This window comes from Phyllostomus hastatus, unplaced genomic scaffold, assembly GCF_019186645.2.
Source record: "Phyllostomus hastatus isolate PE091 unplaced genomic scaffold, TTU_PhHast_1.1 phas_contig_1, whole genome shotgun sequence".
NCBI classification, from domain to species: domain Eukaryota; kingdom Metazoa; phylum Chordata; class Mammalia; order Chiroptera; family Phyllostomidae; genus Phyllostomus; species Phyllostomus hastatus.
This window is the reverse complement of record NW_025333498.1, coordinates 30,473,853-30,492,856: the sequence shown is the minus strand read 5'-3', so window position 1 is coordinate 30,492,856 and position 19,004 is coordinate 30,473,853. Positions and strand designations below refer to the sequence as shown.

The 19,004-nt window shown below is 36.6% G+C and overlaps 1 protein-coding gene across 14 annotated transcripts in view; it reads left to right on the top strand.

The window, feature by feature from the left end:
- PKP4 (plakophilin 4) overlaps positions 1 to 19,004 on the top strand; it is a 254,638-nt gene that overhangs the window by 198,048 nt on the left and 37,586 nt on the right. For 6 of the 14 annotated variants that reach the window (XM_045839468.1, XM_045839598.1, XM_045839424.1 and 3 more), the window contains 4 exons: positions 2,844 to 3,137; positions 4,603 to 4,822; positions 10,975 to 11,107; positions 12,217 to 12,430. In XM_045839468.1, the coding sequence (XP_045695424.1) occupies positions 2,844 to 3,137; positions 4,603 to 4,822; positions 10,975 to 11,107; positions 12,217 to 12,430 (861 nt within the window). The remainder of the gene's footprint in view (positions 1 to 2,843; positions 3,138 to 4,602; positions 4,823 to 10,974; positions 11,108 to 12,216; positions 12,431 to 19,004) is intronic. The other 8 variants (XM_045840318.1, XM_045839947.1, XM_045839810.1 and 5 more) reach the window with 4 other exon arrangements.

The window sequence follows — 19,004 nt, the reverse complement described above, 5'->3', positions numbered from 1 at the left end:
AGAAAGTGTTGTGATTATATTTGCTATGGTTCTTGATTTCAAAGGATTAATAACCTGCTAATTGATAAGCCTGAAGAAATATTTTGTAACAGATTCCGACACTTGGATATTTGCTGATCACAAATGATGATAAAATATGTGCATAAATTAATACCTACCACAAAAAAATTCATCTGTCCTAAAATATTCGTGTCAGTTTAATCATGTCAAGAAAAGGTTGCAGAATACAAAGAATCCATATTTGGAAGATAACTTTATGTTAATCCAATGTCTTAAATATAAAGGTTTTAAATCACAGGTAATAAACCATTGTAATAGGTAAACTAATATATATGTGTAGTGCAGATAGAAACTATAGGGTAGTTCAATATTACTGTGGGAGATTAGTGTTTTCCATTATTTGGAGGGGGAGATTAAAATTAATCTATGGAAATTTTTCTGGAAAAATTATTTCTCATAGCAAGTGTAGAACATAATTAACTCATCTTCCACTTTAAAAGGTAGTAAATTTAGTGGGTTTTATATACATAGTCATTTGACTTAATCTGTAGAGGCTATATAATTTTGTATTTTTTTAATATTAATTTGTAGGACTCTTACCTTTTTTCATGCATGAACATAAACAAAAATAGTTAACAGTCACTGTTAGGTTATTCACAAAGATTTATAATATCAAACTACTCCGTCTCAATATAATTCTGTCTTTTATTTCCCATTATAATCTGTCATATATGGTAATTTCATCTCAGTACTAGTCCTACAAGTAAATATTTACTGGATACTTTTAATAGTTCTGAGTAAGATCATATTGTTACCTTTCCTATGAAATTATAGTAAATGTTTACAATAGTTTTGGATTCCAGTGAAGGGTCCGGCCAATTCCATGCACCATGAGCACTTAACATTTGATAATGGTACAGAATGCTTTGTTCTTACCTCACATCACCATGGGGTGGTGGGGCCACCATTGTGCTTGGCTTGCCTCTGCCCAAGTGTGAGTGATGTTCAGAGGCTCTGCTGAGTGTTAACATAGCATCTTGTATTAATAAGATTACTAAGGACTGGCTGTATTTACCTGCTGGCTTTATGTCACCATTAACAAAAAACAATGCCTGCACTTTTGTTCAAGATACTCATGGACTCCATAAAGGAACGGAGCTTATACTATGCTAAGAAAAATGAGAAACCTGCCAGTGAATAAAAAGCTCAAATCCTAAAGTGAGAGCTTTCAAATAACAATTATTATATCATCTTTAGAACAACATTGGCTTCCATGGACCCCTGCTGAGCTAACTTTGCTCTCGCTCTTTAATTTTATGTTTGCAGAGGGCTCTGTGGAGTTCAAAGTTTCTCCCACCACTTCTCATTGACTCTTGAGCCTTAGCCATGTCCAGTGCTGAGTGTGGAATGTTATAACACTAACCTGAGGTACCTCTCAGCTCTACCAGAAAGTACCTCTGATGACAATAGGGGATAAGTCACATTTTCTTCTGGGCTGTCATTTCCCTTGGTTTTGAAATGAGAGGGTTTGGCTGGATAATCCCCCAATTGTAAGATTGTTTAAACCTATGATCTTCATTTTAGCAAGTGGGGAGCCAATAACTAAAACACACATTAATGCATTTAGTTTCTTTCCATGTCATGTTGCTGTCCAGGGTAGGTAATAATCATTCATTTTAGAAGTTTTATGTATTAACTTTCTTGCTACCTCTCAGTAAGCAACATAAAATTATCACTCCAATTCAGGCCTTTTTTATTTTAGTTGTGATATGATTAACTGAGGTAACAGGATGTGACTGATGCTGTCTTTGTAATTAGTTACTGTGTTATTTGCAATCTTTTTAAAAGCAAATATATGCTGACTGACTTCATATGTTTCTGCTTTCTCTTGTTCATATAACTATAGTTGGTATTCTTACCAAATGACAGATTTCACATACTGTGAAATTGAGGATAAATCACAAACTTTGAGAATCATAATAAAGAATACACTAATTCACTTTTATTACCAAAATAAAATGTTTGTGTTTGAAATACCCTTTTTTAAATCACGAGTCCCATGTGTAAACATTAGTTATTAGCAATTTGAATGAAAGAATATTTTGAATGATTTTATATTCGTATACTAACTTTGTACTTTTTTTTTACACTGGAAAGAAGGTAAACAAGAATCTGGTATGTGGGTTTCTATAAAAATAACTATTTTTTAAGAAAAATGAAAAATGCAGAGATAAATGGTGAAATAATACTGCGTAATACTTACTAAATGGTATTAATTCATTGCTAATATTCCAAATTGTATAACATAAAATTTATTTTTCTGTAAAAATCATGAATGAATTGAAAGGCATTTAAAAACAGTTCTTGACAATCAGCCTGTACTAAGCACTGTTATATCGGTGCTGGGCCCCGCCCCCAAAGGGCTGATTGTCTATTTGGGGAGATAAGGCCCTTCTGCGGGGCAGGAAAAGAGATTGGCATGAACCATTGTTTGTATGTATTTTTAACTATGAAAATTATATGATGGTAGAAGAGGATATTCTCTTTTTGGTCATCATAAAAAAATGAATTATAGTTGGAGAAATAAATTTCAGAAAACCAAACCATTTAATAATGTCTTATCTTTTTTCTTAGAAACTTAACTTTGCTGCCAAAAAGAGAATTTTATTCTAAAAATGTATGGGGTGTCCTTTTCATATCTGGCATCCTTCCTTTGTAAAATTCACTAGGTTTGGTATTTTGAGTTAATAACATTTGGTCACATTGGTTAGGAGTTTCTTTAGAGCTTTTGACCTCACCACAGTTTTCTTAATTTCTTAATGATAGAATTTTCCTGCCTCTAGGCTTACGGAGTTCCTATGCCAGTCAGCACAGCCAGCTTGGACAAGACCTTCGTTCAGCTGTGTCTCCCGACTTGCACATCACTCCTATATATGAGGGGAGGACCTACTACAGCCCAGTGTACCGCAGCCCAAACCACGGGACTGTGGAGCTCCAAGGATCGCAGACAGCATTGTATCGCACAGGCTCGGGTGGGCATCCGCTAAAATTCTGTTGCCCATTTGGTTGTCAGAAAAGCAACTGTGACAGCACATCAGTTAACAGTAAAACAAAAATTCATTTTGTACCTATTTTAGGTGATATATTTTTACCTTAGTTCAATCTAATCAATATAGTGAGTGTACTGTGAATTCCCAAATAAGTTTGTAGAGCTATAAATCTGACTGCCCTTGGGTTTAGAACCATATCAGATATACAAAGGAAAGCCTTTGTTGGAATATTTGTCTTTTTTGTTGCCTGAAACATGTATTTAGAAAACCCCTACATGAGTTTTTGGCTATTTTAGACTGAGCACATGTGGAGTCCAAGTGTATTTGGTATTATTCTTTTCTGTATAATGGATATCCTCTGAATGCTTAAGTGTAAAATGGGAAATAAATGTTCTTTATGATGAACTCAACCTGGGACAGAATGCAATAAAGGCATTTATAAAAACAGGGAGCTAGTGTGTCACAGCCTTACACCCCCCGACCCTGACATCTGTGCCACACTCTAGTGGCTGACAGAGCAGAGCTGCAGCCCATGGTCATGTAAGCTGCCAGGTGGTGCTCCCAGCCTGGCTCACAGAACCTTCAGTGACCCCTTCTTTAAAAAAGAAAAAAAAACCAGTATAAAATAGTGCAGGTTTATTAACATGTCCACAAATGAACTCCAGGTAGCAATGATAACACCCTAAAGGCATAACTCTAGGAGACGTAACTCCCAGGACACAGGGAGGGTAAAAATGTATTTGAATTTGTTCTTTGTCAAAACTGACAATTTGTTCCACTGCAAGATTTTTTTCTAGTAGAACATACCAATTTTTAATGGTGGTAGTCCAGAAATATTTCTCTTATGTTCTGCATATTATTTTCTTCAATAGGATTAACAGATAATGTTATTAAAACATTTTAATTGCAGGAATAGTATATATACAATCATTGGAGAAGTACTGCAATAATTAGGAAAGAAGTGTTAAATACAGTGTTTAGTACCTTTACACTTAGCATTACACAGTAATTTAAGGGAGTAGCTATTAGAAGAATTTGATATATCAGTCTTCTCTCTTGTGAAATGAATTTTCCAAGTTATCAAAATCCACAGGCCTATAAATGAAATGTATGTCTAAATGAATAACCTATATACACGAAATGTTAAAAGTTTGATAGTTTTAATTTTCTACAGATTTGACATATCTTGTATTTTATTGCTAAAATGAAATTATAAAATTTTGTTATTTCTAAGATGAATTATTTCCCTATGTTTCTGTTGTAGTTTTATTGCTGAATCTTAATAAACATATTAAGACCTATTATGAATCAGATTTATAATTTTAGTTTTGCTGTTCTAATAAAAACAAAATATTGTTAGTTTTTTATTGTTAGTGTATAATAAAACCTTAATTTTTTTTTAGCATTAGTGAGCTAGATTGGTAAAATCTAAAAGTAAGCAAGTTAAACAGTTGTTAAAAACTATAATCCTTGAAATTAAACATGTTTTGACTTTGGTAAGTGTCACCTCATAGAGAACACACTAACCTTTTTTTAAATGTTGACTCTCTAGTAGGTGTTGGAAATCTCCAAAGGACATCCAGCCAACGAAGTACCCTTACATACCAAAGAAATAATTATGCTCTGAACACAACAGCTACCTATGCGGATCCCTACAGGCCAATACAATACCGAGTGCAAGAGTGCAGTTATAGCAGGCTGCAGCACACGGCACCAACTGATGATGGCACCACAAGATCCCCATCAATAGATAGCATTCAGAAGGACCCCAGGCAAGTACTGTTTGTGTGTGTTCAGGATGCTACAGTATCCCAGAAGTCAGTCAGTGCCTTCATCCTCACTTTTACTCAGGTTGCCAAGACTATGCTATTATAATATCAGTAACTTCTTATCTTTAATATTTACAGTTGCATTGCAGCACGTAGGTCATTGAGGTTAACTTCATTTTAAATAATTTATTTAAAGAAGGAGATGGATTCCTTCTTTTAATGCTTAAATAATTAGTTGGAGAATGCACAGGCCTGTGTGAACATCTGCAGCATTCATCATTAAAATCCTTCACCACAGCAACTGCATGGCACATCCTCTTCTGTGTCTGCATCGTAGATTTTTAAAGGACTATTTTACCACTTTTTCTTTTTTGTGACTACTTGAGGACTTCAGAAAATATACATGGTTGTTTTAAAATGGAAAAGACCTGTGTGGTATATTTTGAATCATACCGGTCAATGCTCTTTTGTGCTTTTTTAAATATATAATCTGTATTGTTATATTTTTTCCATTACTGTGAGTCCCCTTTTGTTGGTCCTTCAAAAAGCTTCCTATCATTTGAGGAAAAAATCATTTACAAAAAATTCTCATCTCATAAGCTAAAAATATTTAGCAAATAATAAATGTTTCCTCTTGTAAATTCTACTTGACCATGTAGAAAACATGTTTTATTAAGATAAGTGTGAGTCCTTTAGTATTTGCTTGGTTTTAAGAAACTGGCCTCCTCTTTAATGAAAATCACTTAAAATATTCAGGAAATAAACATTTAGAAACTAAAGGAGAACTTTAAATTTCTGTAAGAGTGAAATTATTGCTAACTTTTAAGCAGCATGAATGCTATATTAAGGCATATATACATTAGCAAGAATTCATTCACTTTTTGCCCACAAATAGTCATTTCACTGAAAAATTGTTATGGTTATCAGTTCATCTTTAGCAACCTACCAACTAATTCTAATGAATGAATTAAAAGCATGAGTGGGGTTTTTTGGTCATTAAAACAAAATAACTAAAGGTAATTTTGAGTTGAATGGGAAACCCACCTGCTTCACTAAAACCACTCCACCTATTCACTCTTTTTGTGTAAAATTCTTTATGGTTTATATATGCATTTGGTTTGGCTGTTTTCCTTGCCTCCTTTTTGTCATTTTAAGGATTTCATAAAATAATTTGTTTAATAGCACCTCTAATACAATTCAGAAATACTTTTACATGATTTTATTTGAAAACCTCAAAATGACAAAGACACGGGCACCCTAATACATGCAGAAATCCCCCAAAGGACTTTGAGTGATAGGTAATTTAGACCAAATTTCTGCTAAACCTGCAAAGAAAAGAATAACTACCCAGAAAGTTCATGAAGTATGATTAGAGCTTTGAGTTTAATACGTGTCCCTGAAGAATTCAGTTTTGACCTCTGATGTGAGTTGATTCACTATAAACAAAAATTTTATGTATGATTATATTTCAGCAATTCAAGGCATGATAGATAATTCCACAGTCTAATGCATAAAACACTGTTACAGCTATCTTCAATTATGTGAAACTTGACTGATAATTCATTTTGTAAAATGGAATAAATTATTATCTTTTAATAATAGGTGTATTCTAGCTGAAACTAGAATCCAGAGGATTTTGAAGTGTAAATATTCAAAGCAAAATAAAAAGCTCATAATAATTATTTAATTTTGTTTTGAAAATAGCAATTTTAAGTAATATTTTTTATTTATTTCTAAACCTACTTCATCATTAATGTTAATATTATACTAAACCTGAAAAATTCTTTAAGTCTGAAGAAGTTATTTATGTTTTCTATATAAAAGGAAATTTATGAGGTTTTTTTCAGAGTTGTCTAGTTTGGAAGCAAAATTTATTAATAATAAACGCATCGAGTGTTACTATTTTTACTATAAATAGTCCATTGTCTTTTAAGACAATGTAATAGAAGTAATAGAAGTAAAAAAGAGGGTCTTTATATTCATGTACATATTTACTATTTATAGTTCTCTTCCTGTCTTCCCATAAACTCAGTTTTCCATCTCAACTCATTTCCCTATAATCTAAAAACATCCTTTAACCTTCCTTGTGTTGCATACCTGCTGGCAAGAAATGCTCTCAGCTGAAAATCTGGAAACGTTTTTATTTCACTCATTTTTAAAGGATAGTTTTACTAGATATAAATTTCAGGATTAACAGGTATAATTTGGGGGGTTAGTTTTAAAAGATGTCATTTATTGTCTTCTCATTCATTGTTTTTAATGAGAAGTCAGACATCATTTATACCATCCTTTTCCTTGTAATGTATCTTCTCTCTGGCTGCCTTCGAGATTTTTCTTTTTATTTTTTACTGTAAGCAGTTTTACACTGAAAGGCCTAGGTATAGTTTTCTTTACATTTAACTTGCTTGTGATTCACTAAGATTGTTTAAATGTTGATTGATGATTTCTACCAAAATGAGGATGTTTTCCACTATTATTTCTTTAAATATTTTTTCTACCCCCAATTCACTCTCCTTTTCTGAGATAATGTGGCATTATCTCACAGGTACTGAAACATTCTTCATGGTATTAATCTCTTTATACTCTTCAGATTAGATTTTTAGATTGATTTGTCTTCAAATTTACTGTCTTTTCATCTGTAGTATCCAATCTGTTGTTAAGCTCATCCAGTGAATTTTTTCTATTTCAGATACTTGAATTTGTCATTTTACATAGTTTCAATGTCTTTGGTGATCTTCCCCATCTATTCAATTCTTATATACATCTTTTTCTTTAAATCTTTGAGTACGTTAAAGTTCTCCTGTGTTAATTTCAACAACTGGGTTTTCTCTGGGTCTGTTTCTGTTGTTTGGGGAGGGTTATATCTTTGTAAGAAACATTTTTTAGTTTCTTCTTATACCTAGCAATTAAATGATGTGTGAACTGTTACGGATGATACATTGTAGGCACTCTGGATTATGTTGTCTCCCATTAGGGTTCTGAATTTTTTGAGGCAGATAACTAAATTACTGACAGGTGATTTTGATTCTGTTGAGATTGTTTGTTTGTTTGTTTCTTTGTTTTTGTTAGAGTGGGTCTGTTTTCGATTTGTTTTACTCCTAGCACATGACCCCTCTGCAGCATGGTTCTTACATGGCCTTTGTTGATTCTAAATGCTAAGGTGCTTGTTAAGATCTGCACTGACTGAGATGGAAGTCCACCATCGCCCGGCATAAATTCAGTCTCAATTTCTGTGTATGTACTGCCAAAGCATGCACATGCGTAGCTGTCAGTTTTGCAGCAGCCACTGCCCACCAGACCTATACATGTACCCTCTACATGCACAGCACTTAACTAAAAACTTCTGAGTAATCTTCCCACATATTTGTCTTAAGAGAATCTCCTCTGCATAGCTCCCTTTTCTCCAGTACCCATCCCACAAGTTCTAACCACTTTGGCATCTCCAAATGGCCAGCCTCTCTCCCTCAGCTCTCTAAGGTAGTCATTGCTTTACTTCTTATGCCTTGCCCCCAAAAGTACCCTCAGGCAAAAAACCAGGTGAATACAAGGCACCTCCGGTAATTCCCTTCTCTCAGAGATTATTAGTCTTGGTACCTGTTGTTCAGGGCCTGAAAACAGTGTTCTCATGCATTTAGAAGTCCATTGTGCCACAGGGTCCTCATACATTTAGTCTGGTTTCATAGTTAGTTACGGTAGAAGGGTAAAATTCAGTACATTACTCCACCATGCCTTAGGTTTCAGTGAAGCAAATCCTGCCAGGCATTGATGCCATCTAGCCAGACCATGAACTGATGGCAGTCTTTCTAGGGTAAATTTCCACTGAAAATCAAGGTTGGCCTTGATGCCAACCAAGTCTAACTGCCCATCTCTAGCTGGAGCCTACTCTTTGTATTGGCTGGCCCTTGTGGCACCCAGGAATGCCAGGAAATCTGGGCTACCCCTGTGTCATTTAGAAGGGACAAAAATGTGTATTTGTAATAATTTTAAATCCTCAAGGAAAGATCAAATCACATTCCTTGCACTTTGTTAATTACAGCATAGATTTATATAATCGTCTTAGATTTTCATCATAAATAGTTAACATAGTTTCAGTGCATTAAAGGACATCTATTATTGCAGAAAATGCCCCTATTTATAATCATTTTTCAGGGGTGATGAACATTAATAAAATGTCTGTATCATAATTTGAAGTATATGAAACATTTTAATATACATCATCACAATTTAATTATCACAGCCAAACAAAGAGGTAGAAATGATAGTTTTATTGCTTCTATTTTCTAAATGGTGAATTTGAAGCTCCAAATAATTAGCTGGTTTTCAAAATCACATAGTAAATGAAGGACCTGGGACTTCAGCATAGGCAATCTAACTCTAAATTCTGTTCTTTTTCTGATGGGTTATCCTGCCTCTCAGCATTTGTGGTATTCTTAGTGTCTATTAATAACACGATCATCCAGTCTGTCCCCAAACCAGATAGCTCTGCTGACTTCAGTTTTCAGAAGACATCTGGGTGCTGTGCAGAGAGTGAATCAGTGGGGAAGGGGTAGCATTTGAAGGAGAGAGAACATATAGGAGTCTGTTAGAGTGGTCCCAGCTTGATGGACAGAATGGGTGGGTTTGGCTTATATTAAATATTTTGGAGATAGTCAGCAGAGTTGGCTGATGGATTGAATAACAAGGATAAGGAAAAGAGAAAAATTAAGGAGGGCTGTATTTTGTTTCAAGCAAATATGTGAATGGTGGATAGTCTCCTTATTACCAGTTTTTTCTGATTCTAGTACATTCTCTACTTAGCCATAGAGTTATTCTCCTTATAAATGTGGCCATGTCCCATTCTATTACTCTTCTGCTTCGAAACATGCATTAGTTTTCTATTCCTTATGGAGAGACAGGATTGGCCAAAAGTAAGTTTACAGTTGTGAGTATGCAAAACAGTTTATTCTTGCATTATTAATTATTGTATTCTTTTTCATATGAACAACTGTAAAACTATATACGCTTAGTCTGATTGTATGCTTGTTATACAAAAATAGGGTAGCAAGAAATATACAAGAAATCTGAAGTCAGACTGCCTGAGTTCAAATGTTGCCTTGCTGTTAGCTAGCTGGGTGACTTGAGAAAAGTTGCTTAGCCTTTCTGTCTCAATCTCCAAATCTATAAGAATCAATGAATTAATATGGATAAAATGCTTAGAATAGTGCCTGGCACAGAATACGTACTCGTGAAATTTTAAGTGCTATTTAATAATAATCCAGTTCTTTAGGGGGAAAATGTGCACGTACATATGTGCACATTTGCACACATGTTTAAAAATTAAAGACCAGCAGGACCCAGCCAGGTAATTCAGTTACTTGAAGCATTGTCTCAGACACCAAAAGGTGTGGGTTCGATTCCCAGTTGAGGCATATACCTAGGTTGCCCTTTCTAGCCCTGGTCAAGCCCCAGTTGGGGCACATACAGGAGGTAACCAATTGATCTTTCTCTCTCTCTGTCTCTTCCTTTCTCTTTCTCTAAAATCAATTTAAAAAACATTAACCCTCTGGTAAGGATTTAAAAAAAGAAAAAAAAGACCAGCAGGAAGCGTCAGCAGTCTTTTTTTGTCTGCATATTTGTGATAAAAAATTTTTTAAATAATTTTCTATGTTTACTGCTTATAATCAAGAGCAACCATAAACACGATGTTTCTTGAAAATCATGAGGCCCGCAACTTTTGCGGTTTCTGGGCTGACATCAGATCTGTGTATTCGTGGCAGCCCTTCCCTTTCTCCACGTGACAGCTCTCCTAGCTAAAGTACACTTGTTTACCTGAGTTTACCTTAGCCTGCACCTACAAGTTTCTTACATAGGTATAAAGGCATAGAATTAGAATCAAGATGAGGAAAAAGAAAATGAAAAAGTTATTCACTTTAAGAACTTCTTTGTTCCTTTGAATCTTTGTGTATCTGTGCATCATGAGTTCTTTAAGATCATAAGCATCTGGACTCTGTGTGTGTTCATCAGGGAAAGAAATTATTTATATATGTGTGTATTTTAGGATTTTTGTAACTTCCAATTCTGGTCTCAGCTGAGTTTTTTTCTTATGCCAAATGTTTCATTCAATGTATTGTTAAAACATGGGCCTTCATTTTTGAAGCCGTCTGTTTCTCATACAGGGAGTTTGCCTGGCGTGATCCTGAGTTGCCTGAAGTGATTCACATGCTGCAGCACCAGTTCCCCTCAGTCCAGGCAAACGCAGCAGCCTACCTACAGCACCTGTGCTTCGGCGACAACAAAGTGAAGATGGAGGTACAGGACCCCAGTGCCTTTCCGTTTGGCAGTCACATGATTGTGCACTTAAATTATCAGATACCCTTTAAGAAGGATATTTTGATATCAGATAATCATTTACTACTTAGCTCTGTATTTCATTATTTCTCAAGGAAAGTGAGGATGAGTATATTTCTTGGAGTGCTTTTAGAATTTTCAAATTATGTGTCCACTCATTAGGTTATTTGTAAAAATAGAAACCATGAAGCAAAAATCAATTTAATCTGCATTTTTAAAGTATTTTACAAAAATTTGTTGCATAAAAATTATAGTATGTTTGAAATGAGTGAGCTCATGTATTTTATGAGATTCTGGTGAAGATTGAAGCCAACATCCAATTAAGTAAAGTTGCAGAGAATTTATAACCATTACTAATACTGAACATATAGGAACATTTTATTTCACATTTTTAAGTTTTTTGGCATTTACAGAAACAGTGAGCCATTGGTTATTGGCTAGTGTCCTATACTATACAGATTCTTTCTTTTAACATTTTAGGCCATTTTCCCCTGAAATTTTATATAGAATTTAAGTGTTTCTCATCAATTTAATATGCAAAACAAAATGTCAGCTACAGACCAAAGGTGGATGCAGTTAAAAAAAAAACCTAGAAATATAGAAATATGCATATAGCATAACAATGAATTGACAAGTGGAAATAATTTTAGAGAAAGTACCTTAGAGAAACACTTCTAGAAACCGAATGACTTTGGTCAAAAGTCCTTTTCTGTTTGATCTCCAACCCTACATACAGCCTTGTTGTGTTTGAGTATTCGTTCATTCCATGTGGGAGTAGAAGTAAATCCCTGTGTGTGTTCCGAGGGTCAGAGTAGGACCATGCTGCCTACATGTGACATTCATCCACCTTGGTCTTCCTTCCCTTTTCTAAGCTATGAACCCAGGAAAAGAGCTTCATCTTGGATATTGTCCTTAAAATTTATAAAAGATGTGTTATGTAGAATGAAAAGTAACCTTTGGAAATGATCTGGAATTGTCCATTTCCCATGATCTTTTTATAGCAGACTTTAGTTTTATCACTGCTGAATCACATGTCACTTAGGCCTGGTACTTAATATTTTTCATTCCAGGTATGTAGGTTAGGGGGGATCAAGCATCTGGTTGACCTTTTGGACCACAGAGTTTTGGAAGTTCAGAAGAATGCTTGTGGTGCCCTCCGAAATCTGGTTTTTGGCAAGTCTACAGATGAAAATAAAATAGCAATGAAGAATGTTGGTGGGATACCTGCCTTGTTGAGACTGTTGAGAAAATCTATTGATGCAGAAGTAAGGGAGCTTGTTACAGGTGGGTAAAGAATGTGATCTTGTCTCGGAGGAAATGTTGAAAACTGTCTAGACTATGTCCCTTGATGGTACATTGTAAAGTAGTTGGAAGTTCTAGGTAGGAGATGGTGCAGTGCTCACACTGTGATGGAGGCTGAGTGTCATTTGATCTAATGATTCCGAAGGCACTTGCAGTGCTACTAAGATCAATTATACTTACCGATGCAGAAGTGTCAGCTGGCAGGTGTCTTGTTCATAGAGGGCTGGATGCCATTCTTATTATGTCTTCTATAGTAAATCGGCTTGTTTTAAGTAGACTGGCTCTCCCTTGTTATGAAAATAAAACACACTTAATGGACTGTCTACCTTCCACTTCAGCTCAGCCCATGTCTGAATGCCTTTTAGTGTCTCGGGTGCTTTCCTAGGACCTAGGGATGCAAAGATGACTAAAACTCAGTCCCTGCTCTCAGGTAGCGCTCAGACTCAGGAGGAACACAAGAGCTCTGGGAGTATCAGTGAAAAATGCAAAATATGAGGAATCATTAAATGTTGTGTTGGGAGCACAGAGAATCAATGGGTAGAGAAGTTGCCTGGTTGATGTGAAACTGAAGTTGTCCTAAAGGATGAGGAGGCTCTCACTGGGTAAATGGGGAGGTATTTCCAGTCATAAGTAGAGGCTCAGAGCCAGCATGGGATGGATACAGGGTCAGAGACACTGGTCAGAAGAGGACACTGAAGGAAGACCAAACCAGCGAGAAATGCAGTCCTGGTTTGAGGAACTTATATAAGGAACTTGTGTCCTGCATGCAGTGGGAGTGGTGCTAGGGCATGGCATAGCCAGGTTGGGTTTTAAGTATATTCTTCCAGCAGGCAGCGGAGTGGAGGATTGATTGAAAGGAGATTAGCTGGACATCTGAGAGGACTATGAGGACGTCAGCCATCTAAAGATAACACTCAAGCTCTATCAATAATAGAAAGAAGAGGTGGGCAATGGAGAAGAGGGAATAATTAGAGAAATATTCATGGTCAAGGAATGGTGGTCTAGGGTAGAGAGTGAGAGACCAGGAAGAACTGAGTGATTTGTCCAAGGAGCTGGACATTGTGACACCATCGGGTAGGATGAAAAGTGCCTAAGGTCAAGATGAAAGAATGATTCTGCCAGAGGGCAAATATATGACAGCGTTATTACCGATAGACAATTGGGAAATAAAGAGTATTCATTGGTAGGCAAATTAATAAATGATAGTACATTCACACAGTGAAAGGATATACAAGGATGAAAATAAGTGCATTAGAGCTATCTGTAGTAACATAGGTAAATACCTAGAAGCATTTGCACATTAAGTGCAGTATGATACTATTTTTACAGAGTTTTTAAATATGCAGATTGACACTTTAAACTATTTCTTAGTATATGCACATATATTGAATTTTTTTATTAGCATAATAGATTCATGATAGTGGCTATCTGGGGTGTATGGTATGAAGAAACTGGGATCGGGGGATATAATCCAGTTCTGTTTCTTTAAAAGAAAAATAATTTTGAAACAAGACAGTGTTAATATTTAACAAAGCTGAATGGTGAATAACTGGGTGTTTTATGATTGCTGTGCTATTTTTCATGCTTGAAATATTTAATTTAAATATTTTAACAACTTTTTTTTCCCCAAAATTAATCCCTTCCCCACTGGCTTCCACTGTGAAATCGGAGTGGCAGGTTCTGTCAGATATAATTCAGTAACACTTGGGAATGTAGCAAACTATCATGAATCTAATATTAAAGGGAAGCAACTTTCCTTTTTTAAAATTTATTTTTAAAAATATATTTTATTGATTATGCTATTACAGTTGTCCCATTCCCATCCTCCTTTATTCCCCTCTACCCTGTACTCCCCTCCCACCAGCATTCCCCTCCCCTTAGTTCATGTCCATGGTCATACATATAAGTTCTTTGGCCTCTGCATTTCCCATACTATTCTTACCCTCTCCCTGTCTATTTTGTACCAACCATTTATGCTTCTTATTCCCTGTACCTCTTCCCCCATTCCTCCCCCTACCCTGCTGATAACCCTTCATGTGATCTCCATTTCTGTGATTCTGTTCCTATTCTAGTTATTTGCTTAGATTGTTTTAGTTTAGGGGGTTTTTTAGGTTCAGTTTTTGATAGTTGTGAGATTGTTTTCCTTTTATTGTTATAGTTTTAATCATCTTCTTTTTTTTTTTTAGATAAATCCCTTTAACATTTCATATAATAAGGGTTTGGTGATGATGAACTACTTTAACTTGACCTTATCTTGGAAGCACTTTATCCTGCCCTTCCATTCTAAATGATAGCTTTTCTGGATAGAGTCATTTGAGATGTAAGTCCTTGCCTTTCATGACTTTGAGTACTTCTTTCCAGCCCCTTCTTGCCTGCAAGGTTTCTTCTGAGAAATCAATTGATAGTCTTATGAAAATGCCTTTGTAGGTAACTCTCTCCTTTCCTCTTGCTGCATTTAAAATTCTCCCCTTATGTTTAATCTCAGGTGATGTAATTATTATGTGCCTTGGTGTGCTCCTCCTTGGGTCCAATTTATTTGGGACTCTAGGTTTCCTGGACTTTCTGGAAGTCTGTTTCCTTTTCCAGATTGGGGAAGTTTTCCTTTATTACTTGTTCAAATAAGTTTTCAGTATCTTGCTCTTCCTCTTCTCCTTCTGGCATCTCGATGATTCAGATGTTGGAACATTTAAAAATGTCCCAGAGGACATTTTTAATGTCCCCAGAGGCTAAGCCTCTCCTCATTTTTTTCAATTTTTGTTTCTTCATTCAGTTCTGGTTGAATGTTTTTTCTTCCTTCTGGTCCAAACCATGGATGTGAGTCCCAGTTTCCTTCCCATCACAGTTGATTCCCTGTACGCTTTCTTTATTTCACTTTTCATAGCCTTCACTTTTCCTCTATTTTGCAACCATATTCAACTATTTGTATGAGCATCCTGATTACCAGTGTTTTGAACTCTGCATCTCATAGGTTAGCTTTCTCTTCATTGCTTAGTTCTATTTTTGGAGTTTTGAGCTGTTCTTTCATTTGGACCATATTTTTTTTGTCTCAGTTCACCTATTAAGTAATTGGGGTGGAGCCACCAATGTGGCTGCATTGTGGTGCTCTATGTCAGGGAGGGGTCCAAGAGGGAACAATGCTGCCTGCTTTGCTCTCTGTTGGCTTTTGGTCACTTCCTCTGCTACCCACAAGCAAATTGGACCCTTCTGGTGCTGATTCCCAGGTGGGTTGTTTTGTGTGCATTCTATGACCCTGTGGGTCTCTCCAACGAACTCTATGTGAGGCTGGGAGTTTCATCTGCCACTGCAACCCCTGCAGATTTTTACAGCCAGAGATTTTGAGGCTTTCTTTTTCCACGTAAGAACCCTGGGTTGTGCAGCTTGTCTCACTCCCCAATTCTTCCTCCCAGTTTATCTGCATGCAAATGTGGGTCCGCCTGCTCTGCCAGCTGCTGCCTCACCCATCTGGTCCTCCAGCTGCTGCCTTGCCACACATCCTCTCTGGCCTGGCTGCCCATCTCTGCCTCTCCAACTTTCTCATAAAATATTAGTGTTCAAAATATAGTACCTTGTACTCCAAATAAACTTTGAGACTACGTATTCATATATTTTATCTATATTATGTAGAATATATTTTTATGTATAATCTTTAGACTCTGGATTGGACTGCCTGACTTAATATAGTTTGAATGTTTATGTTTTGCATTTATCTTTTTCTTTTTCTTTTTTTGTTTTTTTTTTTTGTTTTTATTTATTACGAATTTTTTTTATCTATTTTATTGATTATGCTATTACAGTTGTCCCATTTTCCCCCCTTCACTTCCCTACACCCTGTACTCCCTCTCTTCACCCATATCCCCCCCTTTAGTCGTGTCCATGTGTCATACTTATAAGTTCTTTAGCTTCTACATTTCCCGTACTATTCTTACCCTCCCCCTATCTATTTTCAACCCACAATCTATGCTACTTATTCTCTGTACCTTTTCCCCCTCTCTCCTCCTCCCACTCCCCCTGTTGCTAACCCTCCATGTGATCTCCATTTCTGTGGTTCTGTTCCTGTTCTAGTTGTTTGCTTAGTTTCTTTTGGTTTTGCTTTAGGTGTGGTTGTTAATAATTGTGAGTTTGCTGTCCTTTTACTATACATGTTTTTTCTTTATCTTCTTTTCTTAGGAAAGTCCCTTTAGCATTTCATAAAATCAGGGGTTGGTGATGATGAACTCCTTTAACTTGACCTTATCTGAGAAGCACTTTATCTGCCCTTCCATTCTAAATGAAAGCTTTGCTGGATAGAGAATCTGGGGTGTAGGTCCTTGTTTTTCATGACTTGGAATATTTCTTTCCAGCCCCTTCTTGCCTGTAAGGTCTCTTTAGAGAAATCTACTGACAGTCTGATGGGAACTCCTTTGTAGGTGACTGTCCCCTTATCTCTTGCTGCTTCTAGGATTCTCTCCTTCATTTTCACCTTGGCTAATGTAATTATGATGTGCCTTGTTTTTTTTTCCCTTGGGTCCAACTTCTTTGGAGCTCTCTGCACTTCCTGGATTTCCTGGAAGTCTATTTCCTTTGCCAGAATGGGGAAGTTCTCCTTTATTATTTGATCAAATTCATGTTCAATCTGTTGCTTTTCCTCTTCCCCTTCTGGTACCCCTATAATTCAGATATTGGAACGTTGAAAGATGTCCTGGAGGTTCCTAAGCTTCTCCTCATTTTTTTGAATTCTTATTTCTTCATTCTTTCCTGTTTGTTTGTTGTTGTTGTTTTTTTTTCTTCCTTCTGGTCCACTCTATTGTTTTGAGTCCCAGCATCCTTCCCATTACTTTTGGTTCTCCGTGCATCTTCTTTCATCTCTTTTATGGTAACCTGCATTTTTTCATGTAATTTGCACCCAAAATCAACCAATTCTGTGAGCTTCCTGATCACCAGTGTTTTAACTGTGCATCTGGTAGGTTAGCTATTTCTTGGTCACTCAAAAGGATGAGTTCTGGGGCACTGATTTGTTCTTCTATTGGAGCCATCTCTCTCTGTCTCTCTCTCTTTCTCTCTCTTTTTTTTTTTTTTTTTGGTCTGGTCACTTCTGTTATGGTGAGGGGCTGAGCCTTAGGTGTTCACCGGGGCGGGGCACCCCAGTCACTAGATTGTGACGTTGTATGTGGGGGCGGTGGCGGGAGGGAACAATGGAGGCAGCCCCACTCTCCTGGGATCTCAGTCCCTTCCCTGGCATCCTGGGCTGCGAGCTCCGCCCTGGTCCACAATCACAGCCTCACTGGGTCCGCCAGTTGCCGCTTGCGTACTCAGGGTCCACTCGCTGTGCCTCGGCTGGCTTACATGCTCCGGGTTGCCTTAGGCGCCCAGCTCTCCCCGCACTCATTCCGCCCCTCCTACCGGTCTGGATAAATGGGTCTATTTCAACTTCTTGGCTGTCCAACTTCCATTCAGATAAATTCTCTGTCAGTTCTGGGTGTTATTCTGCCTCTAAATTGTTGTTGTTCTAATCTTGGTTGTGCATGGAGGTGCGGTGCATCCACCTATGCCTCCATCTTGCCAGAAGTCCCCTGAATGTTTATGTTTTAACACAACTAAATTACATACTGATTTATTAGTATGTGCTCTCTGTTTCTAAAGTATTTTGAGACATCTCACCCTCTCACACCAAAATATAAATTACTGTATTTACACATGCATACATATGTGTGTATATAAAATGAAAATTAGAAGAAGCTAAATAGAATTAAGAATATCCATCCTAGAAGTCAACATAATCCCTGTGACAATACCTGCAAAATTAACCTGTGCTCCCTGTTAGGGAAGCATAGAGAAGACAGTGCTATTGTGGTCACTGAGTGCCTTCTTTCATTTTTTGGTGTTTCTTTCCCATCACTTTCAACTTGCTGTGTAGTCTTCTCTCAGTAACAGACCTGTGCAGCCAAAAAGGCTGAAGAATGATGCCTGGGATCTCCAGCAATGATCCAGGGAGACCACTTGGTTTTAGAGGCATAGCTTCATGCTCATGGTGATTCTCTTTTGATTAATTAGACAGGTTAATCATGACTTCATCCTTATATTCTTAATCTTCAGCTTTTTTCGCTTTTTCTGTCGTTATTTCTCATAGTGAGTCTCTGTTGGAGTTTCGTTTCTGAGGTTTTTTTCCTTGGGAGGAACTGCTGCAGTGACTTTTGAGCTGAGCTCTAGCAAAATGTGAGATGTAGTGGTAAACAAGAAGAAAAGTATATGAAGAGTTTGGTGATTTCTTTTTCATTTGAGAATAAATCAAATTTATTTGAAGTACAGCCAGACTTCACTATTAAGGGCTTTTATGTACTAATTTACCTAGTTTATACTCTGGATATGAGTATAAACAAAATCTAAATCTAATTTAGATTCTTCCCTCCATATTTTATCGTTTCTGTGTGGCTACAGTACCAGTTGCTAAGCACAGATGTTTTAAGACATGGACCCTACCTAGCCTTGAAAGGAGGGCATTAGTGTTTCCAAATTCCAAAAGAGCTATTTCCCTGAATAGATTGTATCATTTCCAGTGTAAAACTAGCAACAACCTCCT